The sequence below is a fragment of the Lissotriton helveticus genome, chromosome 5_1 (genome assembly GCF_964261635.1).
Source record: "Lissotriton helveticus chromosome 5_1, aLisHel1.1, whole genome shotgun sequence".
Taxonomy (NCBI): Eukaryota; Metazoa; Chordata; class Amphibia; order Caudata; family Salamandridae; genus Lissotriton; species Lissotriton helveticus.
Window position 1 is genome coordinate 1,741,088,794 of NC_136065.1, and position 17,241 is coordinate 1,741,106,034.

Below are 17,241 nucleotides of genomic sequence, written 5' to 3' on the forward strand. Positions count from 1 at the left end.
CACTGTATAAAACGTACTAGTAAATCTATTTCTCACACACAGGAATTTTCCTTTAAGGCATCAACATTGGACACCTTGTATAATGTTTGGGATCCAGGAGGAAATTTGCAAAGACTTCTCTTGTAAACAAATGTCATTACATAGCCAGCAATCGTCAATAGTGACTCTCTGGTTATGTTTAGGTTGACATGTTTAGGTTTGTGCAGATGTAGGAAGTTCGAGAGGACCCATTAGATGGTGGGCAAAGTTAAAATGGGTGAGGGTGCACCAAAAAGGTTTTCACATGATAATTATTTTGGTGCTATTTAAATCATTAATCTGCTAACAACATTGGTGCAGATTCACAGATCTGCACAACACATGGCAGATATTTAGCAGATTTAGCCTACTTCTGACATTTAAAACTTCCAGCAAATCAGTAAAGGGGATCATAAAGTGTTCAATTGCTGATGCGAGTAGGGATGGGAGTTTTGAACGGTGACATTTCATAGTTTAGCACAAATATTGACAGACACTTGGCATTTGTAGATTACTTCTAATATGTTGAGCAGTGGTGGGGCGGGGAAAAAGTGGGGTTAAGTAAAAAAAGAAAAGAAACAATCACTTACCTCCGTCCTCTCCTTCTGTGAACCGGAAGAACACAGGCTCTCAGACTACTCTAACCAATCATGACGCCGCTGTCACCAGCAGGACAGCAGCACCGTGATTGGTCTGAGCGTCGTTGTTCGGCGCTCACACAGGGAGTGGGAATCTGTGCATGTTCTCCACCTAGACTGTGCAATACAGCCAGATGGAAAACATGCTAAGTGCGCAAGACTGTTTGACCGGCCCAAGACGGCCGGCCAAACCGCCAAGCACACTTAAGAGCACTCAACACTCCTCCACCTGCTGGGTCTGAACGCAGGATGAGATCCCTGTATTGGTTTTTACTTGCAAACTGCACGTGCATGTGTTTCCTGTAGCATATCACTGCTTCACACGACCAAAGACATTGTACAGCAGTGTTTAGCATAAAGGCATTGTAGTCAATCTTTAGATCACACAGCTAAAGGCCATACCAAATGAAAGTTAACCACAGCATGAAACAGAGCCATTATCACATGCCAGTACACCTAAAATACAAGCAGCACATATATCCTCTTAACCACATTACCTTTTATGTCTAGAACTTAAAATAACACAGTTAAAGTGAAGTTATGGTTAGCTTTAGTCATTATCGTTAGCCATAACACCTAACTGTACGTTTAAAAAACTTCTGAAATAAACTTAAACATAGTGGAGATGCAGTTATTCTCTTAAAAGTCCCCGATTATGGCTCTGCAAATCACACCTCACGGTACACCCAATGCAAAGTTCTGACAGGCAGGATTATTCTCTTTCTGCAGCATTGATGTTCCCAAAAATTTATATCAGCTCATTATATGAGATTAACAGGAATGTACCTTAATATCAGTAAGCACAGCAAGGAGAAAATCAAAAGTAATATTTCTGATTTGTACATAGCAATTTGAAGTCTCTAAAGTTCATTGCAGGGAGCAAGTATCACACCAGCTACTTTCAGTACATATGCAATCTTTATCTTTTGGAATTTGTTAATTTCCTATGGAAGATCTATACTACTATTATAAAGCAAGAACTTTGAACCTTTGAGGCGGGTAAACTCGGGAACCACAGTGCCAATCCACACACCCGATACATCATTGTAATCGTCAGGGTGTGCAGATGGACATAGGCTATATAAACAATAAAAATGCGTTATTTAAAAAATGTACCTTAAAAAAAAAGTAGTCCCTTCGAAGTAGCGCCGGCCGCGACCTGCGTTCTGACGTCAGGAGCGCGGGGACGTGGGAACGTCACTAACAAAACCCGCCAGACAAGAGGAAACTCCTAATCTGGCGGGCGGTGTGACCACAGCTTTGGCAGAGCAGCAGTGCGGTGGGCCCGGCACGGCCAAAGTCCAATGGAGCCCATTGTGTCTTATCAGTATCAATCCCAGTGTCGTAACCAAACATTGTACAATTTACAATGCACAATTTAAAATTAAGCACTGCCTCCTGTTACATAGAAAGATTAGGAATGTTTTCAATAATCACTCCAAACTCTTGAATATGGATTAGGATGCATATTAAAGCACAGTGAGCGTTGGCAAGGAAGCACAGTGGTTGGGTAGCAGCAATAATCTTGTCTATACTATCCACTTTAAGACAATTCACACCTATCCAGTCTTAGAAATTCACAGATGCATCAGACATGGCACTGAACTCTCCGGATATATCTGTGAAAAAGAGCTGTCCACATGAAAGAAAAAAGACAGAGCTTCCCTACAGCATTAACAATGTGTAGCATGAAGCACTACTGAAATGTCCCAGGCACAGTTTCTTCAGGTGGATCACACATAAATAACCTTACATTTATTTTGCCACCTCTTACCTCAACTAAATGGTTGTCTGGTCCATACAACTCTTTATCCAACTCAATAACTAAGCTTTTGAAGAAGGAGGAAAACTTCCTTTTTTGTTTGCTAGTCTGAAAAATACAAAAGGTGGCAAGGGAAGACAAACAACATTTATATGAGCACATGGATTGATAAAGAAACCATAATATATTTGAAATTTTCATAGAGTACATTTAACTAAATTGGTTACTACGGTATCTTTTCCAAGAGATGCGTTTCTAAAAACAGTGTGAGAAGCAAATATGAGTAATAATGATTTACGATTGTCATCCATTATTATACATTTTCAGTAGAGTTATTGCATTTTTCTTCTTATATATGGGATTTAGGGCCAGACGTATGAAGCTCAAATGGGTTCGCAAACGCCAAAATTCGCAGAATTTCGGCGTTTGCGAACTCATTTGAGCAAAATGTATGTAGCAAATTTCTGTGCAAAATAAGGAATCGCAAATTTGCGATTCCTTATTTTGCGATTACATTTAAGGAATCACAAAATTTGCGATTCCTTAAATGCAATGTATGAACAAAAAAAATTTGCTAATTGTCCCTAAGGAATCGCAAATTACCACCAACTTCAAGTTGGTGGTAATTTGCGAATTTCTTGAAAAATGCCGGTTGTGTGATGCACATACATGCCCTTAGGGCATGTATGTGCACCACATGTGCACCCATGCTTATTTCAGGGGTGCAACAGGGTGTCCTTTGGACACCCCTGCCCCCTTGAAATTATTCTCAATTTGCGATTAGCAAATTGCGAATCGTAAATTGAGAATAATTTCACATTCATTCTTATGGGCCTGCTGGTCCATAGAAATGAATGGGAAATTATTCCTTAATTGTGATTAGCAATTTGCTAATCGCAATTAAGGAATTTTAAGAAATCGCTAAAAAATAGCGACTTTCTACATACATACCATTTTGCAATTCTCAAATAGCGATTCCTTAAAAATCGCTATTTGAGAATCGCAAAAGTGTATCTTGATACATCTGGCCCAAAGCTCCTTCTACGTTGCAGGTCAACGAGGAAGGGAGTTCATGTCCAAACAGAGAAACAATATCAAAGTTCCTTTACAGGGGAATGAAATTTCAAGGTTACTTGAAATATTTTTGCGTACAGTAGGAGGTATTTTATTCCGCATAATACTTGCTAACACGTTCACCAGCACATCACCACCCCCCACGATTAAATTATTGGTCTCTTGCTCCTAATTAAGAGAATCTTCTAGGTGCAGACAATGTAAAATACATTCAAAATCTTCTTTGTTAAAACGCACACAATAAACAGGTGGTAATTTCTGGCTAAATGTTTGCGAAAATAATTTTCCATAAATCAGTATCAATGAAACATTTTGTGCTTTAGAATGTGTGCAACACGTAGATTCCTTTCTTCTTATTTGAAAGCCTGGCAGTGCACTAAATATTCGTTTTCCCATAAATACGGCATAGAACGGTAACCGACAGGTCAGCAGAAAATCTAGCCTTCCGCTTATAATATGTTAAGCAAGAGTAAGGTGTCTGGCTCAGAAAAAACTGTTCTTCACATTGCTCTTAGCCCGGTCAGACTATGGTTGGGTGGCACAGCTCGAGTGTAAGAACGTGTTAAGGTACAGTAGGTATTCTATGTCTCATTACATATTATGATGTCACAACTAAATAGTAATAAGAAAATTAAATAAGTTTTAACACTTAGATTGCCGGCTTCAATGTATTGTATTGTGCTTATTACTGAGGTTGCCGTTTAATAAGTGCTGTAAATGACAAGTGCAGCCATAACTCAATTTAATGTTATACTCATTTTATCGACCTAGCAAGTATGAAAAGTGGAGTTGTTTTTGCTGGGATTTGAACTTGAAGTATGTCACACACTTCAAGAACGAACTCCGAGCACGGAGCTCCTAACTTGCAATGCAAATGAATGTTTGAATGAAAGTAAGCACTTTGGCGATGGAACTCATAGAAAATAATAAGAAGTCTGCAACGGAAAGAGAAGGTTTTTAAATGACTCAAAAAATGATTGATAATTTTCAGGGCCGGACTGAGAACCACAACCGACCCTGGCAAAGTGCTCGGCCACCTCCCCACTTGGGGGCGGGAGGGGGGGGGGGGGGTAGCTGGAGCCGGTTTTTGGCCGATTTTGGTACAGGGCCGATTTTGCAGCTATGCTGCAAAAACAGCCCTGTAGCAAAAACGGAGCCCACCCGTGCGGCGCATCGGGGGATTGCCCGGTGCCCATTATAGCCCTGATAATTTTTGATCTGACGAAAAAGAGGGACACCATTCCAGAAAGAGGGTGTAGCGATTAGAAACAGCTCGGCCTCACATTCTCGCTCTTAAAAATGCGGAACTGTTAGCGAACTTGACCTCAGAAAGTGCTTAAGTGAATACTTAAAAAGCAAGCTCTAAATGAAAACGAGACAAGCCCAATAGAAGGCTTTTAGACATAAATAAATACAGCGCCTTGAAGACATTTCGAATTGCAACAGGAGGCCAATATGGGTTCAAGGAGAATTCAAAACCCCGTCATACTTCCGAGGATTGTGCACGTGCCTGTTCTGAATCTGGACTCCTGCAATCTGCAGATTCGGAAGGCCTGGATAAAGGGGCACTGTCGTGATCAAGTGTAGAGTTAATGGCTCAGTTAACAATTGGAGTTTTCATGTGGGAAGGAAAAAATCGAGTTTTATATTCAGAATTCATATCTTCCCTCGACCCCTCGCAGTCCGGTTTTCGGGCCAACCACAGCACCGAGACCACCCTGATGGCAGCCACCGGTGACATCAGATCCCTGCTCGACAACGGGGAAACAGCGGCCCTCATCCTCCTGGACCTCTCTGCAGCGTTCGACACTGTCTCGCACCGCACCCTAGTGCAGCGCCTCAGCAACATCAGAATCCAAGAGAAGGCACTGGAGTGGATCATCTCGTTCCTCGCCGGAAGAACCCAGAGAGTCCGCCTCCCCCCGTTCATATCCGAGGCCACCGAAGTCATCTGCGGCGTACCACAAGGATCATCACTCAGCCCAACCCTCTTCAACGTCTATCATGAGCCCCCTCGCACCCATCGCACGCCAACACAACCTCAACATCATCTCCTACGCCGACGATACCAAGCTGATCCTCTCCATCACCAACGACCCGCCACCGCCAGAGCCAGCCTACACGAAGGGATGAAAGACGTTGCCGAATGGATGAAGAACAGCCGCCTGAAACTGAACTCAGACAAGACGGAAGTCTTCATCCTGGGATCATCACCCTCCGCCTGGGACGATTCCTGGTGGCCCCTTGCCCTGGGCACCACTCCCAAGCCAACGGACCACGCACGCAACCTGGGCTTCATCCTGGACTCCTCCCTCTCGATGACCAGACAAGTCAACGCCGTCTCCTCATCATGCTTCAACACCCTGCGCATGCTCCGCAAGATCTTCCGATGGATCCCCACCGAAACCAGGAAGACCGTCACCCAGGCACTCGTCACCAGTCGACTGGACTACGGGAACACCCTCTACGCCGGAACCACAGCCAAACTTCAAAAAAGACTCCAACGCATCCAGAACGCCTCCGCACGACTCATCCTGGACTTCCCCCGACACAGCCACTCCTCCGGCCACCTGAGAGACCTGCACTGGCTCCCCATCAGCAAGAGAATCACGTTCAGGCTCCTCACCCACGCACACAAAGCTCTCCACGACATGGGCCCCAAGTACCTCAACGACCGCCTGACCTTCTACACGCCCACCCGCCAGCTACGATCGACCAGCCACGCCCTCGCCGCCGTACCACGCATCCGCAGAGCCACCGCCGGAGGAAGATCCTTCTCCTACCTGGCAGCCAAGACTTGGAACTCCCTCCCCATCCACCTTCGGCTGACCCAAGACCATCTCTCCTTCAGGAAACAGCTCAAGACCTGGCTGTTGGAGCAGTGACGTACCCCTCCCCCCCAGCGTCTTGAGACCCTTCCGGGTGAGTAGCGCGCTATACAAATTCCTTGATTGATTGATTGATTGAAAGAAACAGACAATCCGTAAAGCATTAATTTCCTTTGCAGATTTTAGGTCTTTTTCAAGACAGAATCCTAAACGTTTGACCTACTCAGCTGGTGTGGGCATAGTTCCTAAACTGGCGGCCCACCAATCTGATCCCCAGTGTATAATATGGCCCAAAAGCCTGGTAATTAGTCAGGACCGAATTTTAAATATTGTACATATTTTACCAGGTGCGTTTTTAAACTCCTGAGAATTACGCTCGTTGCAGGAGAGACTTACTTCTCTTCCGTGGCTCCTGACAGAAGCCTCATTCTACCGGCGCAGCCGATTGCAAGCGCTGACGCCGGTAGACGAGGAAGTACGCCGCCATCTTGGGAAGGCAGGTAGGGAGGGTAGCGGTACAGCTTCGCGACCACTCCCGCCCTCCCACCTTATTTAAGAAGTGCTGAGTGTAACCCCGGGTAATTACTGATTGGGTACTTTCCCCTGAGGCGAAAAGCCGGGGGCGCTCTTTTTTTCTTTTGCTATTACTTGTGTTGTGCATTCTGTAATTAGTCAGGACCGAATTTTAAATATTGTACATATTTTACCAGGTGCGTTTTTAAACTCCTGAGAATTACGCTCGTTGCAGGAGAGACTTACTTCTCTTCCGTGGCTCCTGACAGAAGCCTCATTCTACCGGCGCAGCCGATTGCAAGCGCTGACGCCGGTAGACGAGGAAGTACGCCGCCATCTTGGGAAGGCAGGTAGGGAGGGTAGCGGTACAGCTTCGCGACCACTCCCACCCTCCTGTTATGTGTAAAAGCAATTACATCTCCCGGCCGCGCAGCGGACGGGCGCAGCGGGCGCGACGATGGCGCGCCGAAGGCGCGCCTAAGGCAAGCCCGTCTGCGCCCGTCTGCGCCTGTCCCGGGCCTAGGGCCAGTCCCCCTGCCCTGGATGTGAGAGAGACCGGCATTAGTTGGACCAGAGATCAGCTGATATTAGTAGGTGAGGGCTCATGTTCTCTATCTGACCGCTGCTCCCCTATTGAGTTAGATGGCCGTCCTTTTCAATGCTCCCATTGCTCCCTTCTGATTCCCCCTTGGCGTGAACGTACTCTCCCTCTCCCCACCGCTTTGGCTTCTTGCCCGTTAAAACTAGCATTGATCAATTGTCGCTCCCTGCCCCGGCATGCCAATGAAATTTGGTCGACCCTCACTACTTACTGTTGGGATATATTATTCCTTACGGAATCATGGACCAAAGATACCTCTAATCCAGACATTTTTCTAGCTACCCCCTCAGACTATCGCTATCTAGGCGCCAACCGGGAGGGAAAGACAGGAGGTGGTCTGGCCATCCTGTTTAAAACCCACCTGAATATCATCATAAAGAAAATCACCAATATTGGTCTGATAGAAGCCATTTATTTTTCTGTTGCGGATTCTGCCGCAGTTTTTCTTACCGGCATTCTGGTTTACAACCCCCCTAAAGCCTCTCCCTCAGCCCTGTTACAACTGGTACATGTCATCACGGACCTTTCCCTTAAGCACCCTCACTTTATAGTTCTGGGTGACTTTAATCTCCACGTTGATGACCCCACCTGTACCCAAGCCATCCGTCTTCTCGACTCTCTTCAGAGCCTGAGTCTGACGCAACTCATTCATGGTCCGACGCATGTAGCCGGCCACACGCTAGACCTTATTTTTTCCAACCTCCCAGGGACTAGTACGCACCCTTCTCTTCCCCTTACATGGTCTGATCACTTCTTGCTTGCGTTTGACATTCCCATCCCGCAGGCTCCCATCCCGGTGAAACCAGGGCCAGGCCAGAGAAGAAAATGGCATAAGGTCACCTGTACTTCCCTAGAGCCAATATTCAGTTGCCCTCTTGAGTTAAGCTTAGGAAATATTGATACCTGTGTTACTAAGTTTAACACTACTCTATTGGCGGCGATCGATGAAATTGCCCCTTGTATAACGATGTCATCTGCTAGAGCTCGCCCTTCTGCTCCCTGGTTTTCAGATGCCTTACGTAAAGAAAAAAGCCATTGTAAAAAACTCGAACGTAAATGGAGACTTACGTACGACCCTGAGGCAAAAACTATCTATAGAATGGCCCTTAGGAATTTCACTAAATCAAGAAAATTAGCCATGAAAGAGTTTTTCACCTCACAAATTAAAGACGCAGACAATTCGGCTAAAACACTGTTTAATATTGTCAAGGACTTTGTCAAACCCCCTGCTATGACACCTATTAATCCTGCTAGTCAGTCTCTTTGTAACGGACTATCAGACTTCTTTCAAGAAAAAATCGATAAAATTGCTGCCTCTTTTCCTCTAGCTGGTAATCTGGACCTCTCCCTTATCCCGGTTTCAATGAACCAGGACATTGTTCCTACTTTAGCTGTTTTCAAGGACCTCACTCCTAATCTTGCACATAAACTACTATTACAGTGCAAATCAGGTTCCCCTTTGGACCCGGTCCCCCCAAAAATCATGAGTGAGTTGGCCACTTTACTGTTAGACCCTCTTATTTCCATTTGGAACGCCTCTTTACAACTAGGCCAGTTCCCTTTAGTCTGGAAGGAAGCTCTGCTGGTACCCATTTTGAAGAAGGCTGATGCCGATCCTACACAATTTAGTAATTATCGGCCTATCTCTCTGCTTCCCAAACCTGCTAAGGTTTTGGAAAAGGCAGTCCAACTTCAACTAGCGGAATACCTGGAGACTTACTCTCTTTTGCATGATTCTCAGTCCGGTTTCCGTGCGGGTTTCAGTACTGAGACCGCACTGCTTGAAGTGTCAGAAACTGTGCGAGAGTGTGTGGACAAGGGCGAGGAGGCCATGCTGGTCCTCCTCGACCTGTCCGCCGCTTTCGATACGGTGTCCCATAAAATCCTCCTGGACCGTATGAAGCAGATTGGAGTGAGTGGCGTTGCCTTAACATGGCTGGGTTCCTTCCTCCAAGGGCGATCGCAGAGGGTTCTTCTTAGACCTTTTGAATCAGAATGCAAACCTCTGGTCCGCGGAGTCCCACAGGGCTCAGCGTTAAGCCCCCTGTTCTTTAATGTGTACCTTGCCCCGTTGGCTAAGGTAATAGAGGCTTGCGGAGTCAGAGTGATTTCGTATGCTGATGATACTCAGCTTATATTCTCTTTCAGCGATCACTCTGACTCCAGCCTCTCCAGTTTTCGCCACTGTCTTGGCGAAATTTGCTCCTGGATGTCCACTAACCATCTGCAATTAAACACCGATAAAACGGAGGTTTTGTTCTTTAATCAAAAAATGACCATTCCACCTTCTCTATGGTGGCCTACGATTCTCAACCCTCCGCCAACCCCGGTTCACTCTGCCCGTAACCTGGGGTTCATATTCGATGATACTCTATCCTGCAGCCCCCAAATCAATAAGGTCACGTCGATTTGCTATGGCAAATTAAAAATGATGAGGAAGATTTTCCCTTTTTTACCCATGGATGCACGTAGAACTGTCACCCAGGCCTTAATTACCTCCCACCTGGATTACGCGAACAGTCTTTATGCAGGGGCTCCTCTGTACCAAATTGAACGTCTCCAGGTGGTGCAGAACGCGGCTGCAAGATTGATTGGTAACATTCCCTATAGACATTCGATCTCGGCTTTTCGCAAAGAGCTTCATTGGTTGCCCATAGCTAACCGAATTAAGTTCAAAACGCTCATTTTTGCCTTTCGAGCGTTGAATGGAACTGGCCCAGACTACTTAAGAAAAAGACTGAGGTTGTCTTACTCGGTCAGGGATCTCCGCTCTAACAATCTGCGCCTAATGTATGTGCCTAGATTCCGTCGTACAAGAATGGGCGGCAGAGCTTTTGCCGTCCTTGCAGCCAAATACTGGAACAGTCTTCCTATTGATCTTAGATTTGCCCCATCTGAAGTGATTTTCCGTAGACGCCTGAAGACTTGGCTTTTTGTATCTGTGTAGTCTACTTTCTCTCTTCTCTGCCAATCAGTTTTTAGCGCCGGGACACCCCCATTGGGGGTAGCCGTGCGCTCTACAAAATTCATAAATAAATAAATAAATAAATAAATAAATAAATAAAAGCAGGACTTCTGGTATGACTCAATAGAACCCAAAACACGTCTTTACTGTTAGTGCCTTCATATTGTTTGATTCATTGGCGGCGTGCAACACTGTCGACCATTCAGTCCTCCTGGCCAGACTTGATTCAATTAAGTATTGTCACATCTGCGATGCTATAATTACCTCGAGGGTGCTCTTTAAACCATGTCTTTTTAATTCATATATAACAGAGCGTCATGATATTCTTAAATTGGTAGGGGTGCATCCTAATCACTGGTAGTCCGCACCCACATATCTTCTGCATTGAACTAAGTATTAATCATTAGGAAATGTGGCCATAATAATGAACAATGTATGTGTAATGCTAGAACATTATTTTGTGTTAGTTGAAAGGGTAAAACGACATTTAAATGTAACTGCCTATTGCAAGTGCCTCATGAATCATGTGTAATGTAATGCATTAGATTTAAACGTGCAGTACAAAGTCTACACGTGTAGAGATGACTAAAAGTGCCTTAAGGTGAAGAAATGTAATGCTTATAAGAGTAATGTAATTAATCGTATAGTTTAGGTGTGTAAAGGCCTAAATGAATGTTCAAATTTTCTTATGAGAGGTCTGTTCGTGATTTCTTATTTTAGCTGAATCAAGTTGGCCTGAAATGTATTTCCCTTGGAAAGGCTCTCAGTTGAAGGCAGTCAGCAGATTTGTACGTGCAAGGTTAATTCGTTCACGTGCTTTCCGTTGCAGGTGCAAGGACACTTTCCTCGTTAGTTAGACTGATGCTCTTTGTTTTAGGAGTTAGGTATGGAGGAGAACTATTGCAGTGTTTAATTGGAATTCTGATAATTGGGAACTCGCTGGAGAAGCCTGAGACCCAAGGACAACTCAACCGTTCTTGGACGAAGTGCAAGTTTGTGGAAAATCACCTGCAGAAGATGCCCAGCCAAAGGAGGTGTTTCGGGGTGAGTCCTTTGAATTGATCATTTTGTATTCGGGACAGTGCCCCGGGGAGGGAAGGGCAGATGAGGGCAGACGAGAGCAGAGAGCCGTTAGGAGGGTAAGAAAAGGGATCGATTCTTAGAATGAAGACTTAGCTTTGCCTTCTGACCCTTTCCAACGTGAGTGTACTTCTTAGGAAGTCTTCACGAGCTGACACCTTTTCTCGATCTTGCCTGGGAGATGCTATGTAGGGATGTCACCTTAGCGCTAGAGTAGGGACATAATTAACTGATTATTTTTCCTTTCTGTAAAACTGATTAAGACTCATTTGGATATTGGAGCAATTGTTGCTTGTTTAACTTTCCTATAATTACTTATTCTTTTCACGTTGCACCGAATTAGGTTGGTCCGTAGAATGAATTTTGTATTAGTGCCAATGTATTTTTGAACCTCGTTATGAGGTATTTGTATGTTCAGTTGTTTTTGGCTTTGCAATAAAACCCCCAAATTGTAAGTCGGAGTCAGTGATCTTTTCCGAGTCTGACTTGATTAGTCTCTACTGATGCTGGTAAATGTATTGATTTTCTCCCCTTTACACTTCTCAGCAGATAAAAAGGTCCAGTCAAACAAAGGTTCTTATAAATGGAAAGATCTGATAAAATGAGATAAGAATCTGGCACAATCAGTTGGTAGCACAGTAGGATGGTTATCTCTGGAGTAAGGGGAGACGTAGAGAAGGGTAGTCCTTGAGTCCCTGTAGCAGTAGAGCCCAAGGGGACGGTTGTCCGGCAGATTATGAGCGGAGGACGACGGATGGAAATCGACAGAGTGATGGTGAGACGGAAGCAGCAGTTCGTAGGAGAGTGAGTATGAACAAGGTTGTGTGTCTGTTAGATTGCGGTGTTGTTTTGGTTGTGTGATGTATTGCGGAGTTAGAATGAGAGTTAAGTGATTGTGGTTTTGGGCCGACCGCGTGCGGTCCATGAGATTTGATTTTGATATCCCAGGATAAGAGATTGTGGTGTGGAAGACACCTAAAGTTGAAATTGTCCAACCAGAGATTGTGGGAGTCATCAGACGTCGTTGACTGACCCACCGGTGATAGAGAAATGCGTATGTGAGTGCGTGAGTAACCGACGCAGGTTGTTTGGCTACTGTATGTGGAGGACAGAGTGAGTGGATCCTATTGATTTAGTACATGACTGTCTGGCCGTTCCTGGGCAGATAGTCTGAGGCAGCTGTCCGGTCCTTTCGCAGACAGACAGTTGCCAGAATTGAGATCGACAATTGTGAGAGACTGTCCAGTCGCTTGGTGGACTGACAGCCAGAGAAGTGACTGTTCGGTTGCTTCGCTGACAGTTTTTTCATTTGTATGAAAGAGAAGCGTGAGTGTGTGAGAGACAAACTGTAAAGGAGGGGAACTGCTGCAAGAGGACCATGGGAATGCAGGGAACAGACCAGCTCTTTAGCGGAAGTGAACCGATGTGGAGACAAGAGCAATGAGGGTGAGGAACTGAGTGGAACATCTAGTCAAGGGACCCTGAAAGTTGCTGTCAAAGCAACGATGCTGGATGTGGTGAGGTTGAAAGCTGAGGTAGGTGAAATCATTATTGGGAACCTGCCTTTGGAGATGGTGGATTTATACGAACCTGTAGAGTTGCTGTTTGTAGCGAAAGATGTGACTTGCAAGGCAAGGTCAGCACATGAGAAACTAACAGATTTGGCAAAGAGATACAAGGTAGATCTGTTCAAAACCAAGATGTTACAAGGAAGTCACAGATTGCAGTACAGTGACCAGGAATTGGAAGAGAAAAGAGTTATAAGGCTAGGAAGAAGACATGGGAACAATCAGGGAGGAGCTCAGAATGCTCAGGGTCAAGGAAAGGGAAAGTCTGTAGACCCAAAGACCGGGATGGATGTGGCGACATTGAAAAAGACCTCTGTGTGTAATTTTTGTCACAAAATCGGGCACTGGAAACACAAGTGTAGGTTAAATCCAGCAAATCAGATCCAACAGGAGGAGATGGTGCAGGTACCTAGGTCGTGAATACAGTGACGAGATGCAGGTTTATGCAAGAGGGTACATTGGCACCACAGGTGCAAGTTCCGCAACCTCCGATAATTCCGCAGGTAGTTAGAACGTACAAGCAGATGCCCCTGTTTGAAGATTTCGATGAATACAGCTCAGTCCAGTTGAAATGATGGTGCCCGAGAGGGGAGGAAGACTGCACTCTTGGGGCAGTCTTAGAGGTAGATCAGAGGGGACCGTTTGTAGAGGCGGATGTTGACGGTCATCCTACCACCTTTTTTGGTTGATACCGCTGCTACCCTGTTCTACTGTTAGATCTGCAGTAGTTCCCAACCTACTCCTTTCAGGACAATCAGTCCAAGTCGTAGGAGTAGCAAACAAGAAAATTACTAACCCACTGACCGAGCCGATTCCTGAGAGAATAGGGACCTTCCGAGATCGGCACCAGATCGTGGTGTGCAACTCAAGTCCAGTCTGCCTGTTAGGATGAGATCTCTTGTGTAAGCTCAATTGCACCATCTATTGCACCACCAAGGGAGTGGAATTGCAGATCAACGATGATGACGCCACCTTTAAGGTTGCAAATCAGCATTTGTGCATAGAGATGTACCCTGTGTTGACAGTGGAAGAGCTTCCACTGGACTTAAGAGATTCGGTCTCATTGGATGTGTTGGATTTTACAGGATAAGAGTTCGGACTGATCAAGGGTGTTGAGCCAGTTAAGATCCAGCTTAAGCAAAACGTTGAGTTCCCGAGAACACCCCAGTACAATTTGTCACCAGAGACGATCGCAGGGATCAAACCTGTAATCGATTCCATGATCAAGCAGGGAATCCTGAAGAAGATAATGGGCAGTCCATGCAATTCACCTGTTATGGGATTGCAGAAACCAAGTGGGAAATTCAGGATCGTGCAGGACCTGCGAAAGGTCAACGCGATTGTGGTTCCATGTTGTCCAGTGGTACCGAATCCATCAGTACGTTAACATGGTGTCGTATCCCTCAAGGGTATACGGAGAGTCTATCGATCTTTAATCAGATCTTGAAAAAAAACCTTGAGAGTCTCGTGTTGCCGCAGAACTCCGCTCTCGTGCAATACATTGACGATCTCTTGGTTGCGTCAGAAACGGAGGATGCTTGCAGGATTGACACGATTGCCCTATTGAATCATTTGGCAGAGAATGGACACAAGGTGTCCCCAAATAAGTTGCAGTACTGTTTGAGATAGGTACAATACATGGGTCATCGAACAGAGAAAACAAGAAAAAGGTGTCAAAAGACCAAATTGAGGCAATCATGAATATGGCTGTACCTACCACTCAGAGGGCAGATAGAATGTTCCTAGTGATGGTTGGCTACTGTTGCTAATGGATTCCTAATTTCCCCCTGAAGTCGAAGCCTTTGCAGAGGTTGACGCACAAGGATGTGAGTGAACCGGTACCATGGAACAAGGACTGTTTGATGTCATTCTTAGACCTGAGAGAGGGCCTGTGTCGTGCTGCAGCTCTGGGAATGCCTGATTATAATAAGTCTTTTTCATTGTTCTGTTGCGAGCGAGAAGGTTGTGCATTATCAGTCCTGACTCGGAATAATGGAGGTGTCCGTAGACCAGTTGCCTACTTCTGAGCTACTTTAGATCCAGTAGCTTCAGCGTTGCCCGGATGTCTCAAATCCGTTGCTGCAACCGTTGTCAGCATTGAGCAATGTGAAAGCATTGTTATGGGTCACCCTTTGATTGTGTATGTTCCACATTCTGTTGGTCAGGAGCTGTGTTTTAGTCCTCGTCATCAACAGTTCAACAACATACTCACACGCTACAAGCAGGTCATACTTGCTGCGGAGAATGCGACTCTGAGAAGGTGTTCTGTGTTGAATCCCGCTACACTGACACCCTTGCCAAATGCAGATGATGAAGATTGTGAAGACCATGACTGTCTCGATGTGACTGAACTCTGCAACAAAACTAGACCTGACATTGATGATGAACCTCTGCCTGACCCTGATGAAATTTTCTTTGTCAATGGTTCATGCCTAAGACACAATGTTGGTCAGTTGAGAGCAGCGTTTGCTGTATGTACCATCACAGGAGTGGTTGAAGCTGCTTGTTTAGAAGGAGTATACTCCCCACAGGTGGCTGAAATCATTACCTTGGCTCGTGCCTGTCTGGCAGCTGATCAGATCCGAATCACCATCTACACCAACAGCCAGTATGGGTTCGGTGTAGTTCATGATTTCGGACAGCTATGGTCCCAGAGGGGTTATATGACATCATCTGGTTCTCCCATCAGGAATGGAGAATATGTTAGACAACTGTTGGAAGCTTTGCAATGTCCCAAAGAAATTGCTGTTGTGAAATGTGCAGCACATGGGAAGGGAACGAATTTTGTTTCTCTCGGCAATAAGTACCCCGATGAGGTTGCCCATTTTTGTGCTGAACAAGGGTATATATATATATATATATATATATATATATATATTCACTGAAAAAACCATAGGTTAGAGACCATATATAGTTAGGAATTAGCATTTAAAAAACCTTGAAAATTCACTGAAAAAACCATAGGTTATAGACCATATATAGTTAGGGATTAGCATTTAAAAAACCTTATTTTACTCACACAAAACCATTGAAATTCCATATATAGTTAGTTGCACTAACTATATATCGCGCACCCGCAATCCACTGCTGATGATGTCACATATTACATCATTCATGACATGGTCAGTGACATCACTGATGACATCACTGATGACATCTCAAATGACATCACTGATGACATCATCCAGTGACTGTGTGTTTCTGTAAAGTTTAAATATGTTTTACATATTGAAGAATGAGTAGATGTAGAAGTGTCTGGATGAAGGACTTAGTAGGTGCGTGACTGACTGTATGAGTGAGTGATTAAATGTGTCTCACTGAGTGCATGGGTTAGTGACTAAACTGTCTTAATTTGTGCATCATTATGTCTGTTGTTCTGTAAACTGCTGCATGTGTTGGTCAGTAGCTATATGAGTAACTATATGGGTTATTGATTGATTGCCCAAGTATTTGTATGGGAGACTGAGTGTGTGAGGCTGGCTGGGAGGTGTGTGACTCTGTGCAGATCAATGTGTACTTGTATCAATGATTGTATAAGAGAGTAAGTATGTGTTAGTATATGTTTCAAAATGTAAGGTGCTCTATGTTTAACTGTATAGATTAGAAAATGGAAGTGTGATTGATTATTTACAGGACTGACTAGGTGTGTGAGTAACTCCATGGATGAGTGACAGAGTGTGAGAGTCTGTATAGGTGTATGAGTGCATATGATAGTGTTGTAAAGATGAGTGATTGTATGTATGAATGATTGTATGGGTAAATGAGTGAATGTGTGTGTAAACATAGGAATCACTGAGTGCGTATGTAGTAACTAGTATTGGTGTGTCAATGGTTTCAAAAATTATACTCTGTATTTAACACTGGGTGTAACAGAGATTATATTAAAGTGTGAGGAGATGCATTGTATTGTCACATGAATGATATCATCAGTGATGTGGTCATTGATGTCAAATGAGATGTCATCAGTGATGTCATCAGTGATGTCATTTGAGATGTCATCAGTGATGTCATTTGAGATGTCATCAGTGATGTCATTTGAGATGTCATCAGTGATGTCATCAGTGATGTCACTGACCATGTCATGAATGATGTAATATGTGACATCATCAGCAGTGGATTGCGGGTGCGCGATATATAGTTAGTGCAACTAACTATATATGGAATTTCAATGGTTTTGTGTGAGTAAAATAAGGT

General features: G+C 44.5%; 1 protein-coding gene across 1 annotated transcript in view; it reads right to left on the reverse strand.

The window, feature by feature from the left end:
• SMARCD2 (SWI/SNF related BAF chromatin remodeling complex subunit D2) overlaps window positions 1-17,241 on the reverse strand; it is a 756,802-nt gene that overhangs the window by 423,180 nt on the left and 316,381 nt on the right. The window contains exon 6 of the mRNA XM_078645026.1: window positions 2,431-2,526. Within this exon, the coding sequence (XP_078501152.1) occupies window positions 2,431-2,526 (96 nt within the window). The remainder of the gene's footprint in view (window positions 1-2,430; window positions 2,527-17,241) is intronic.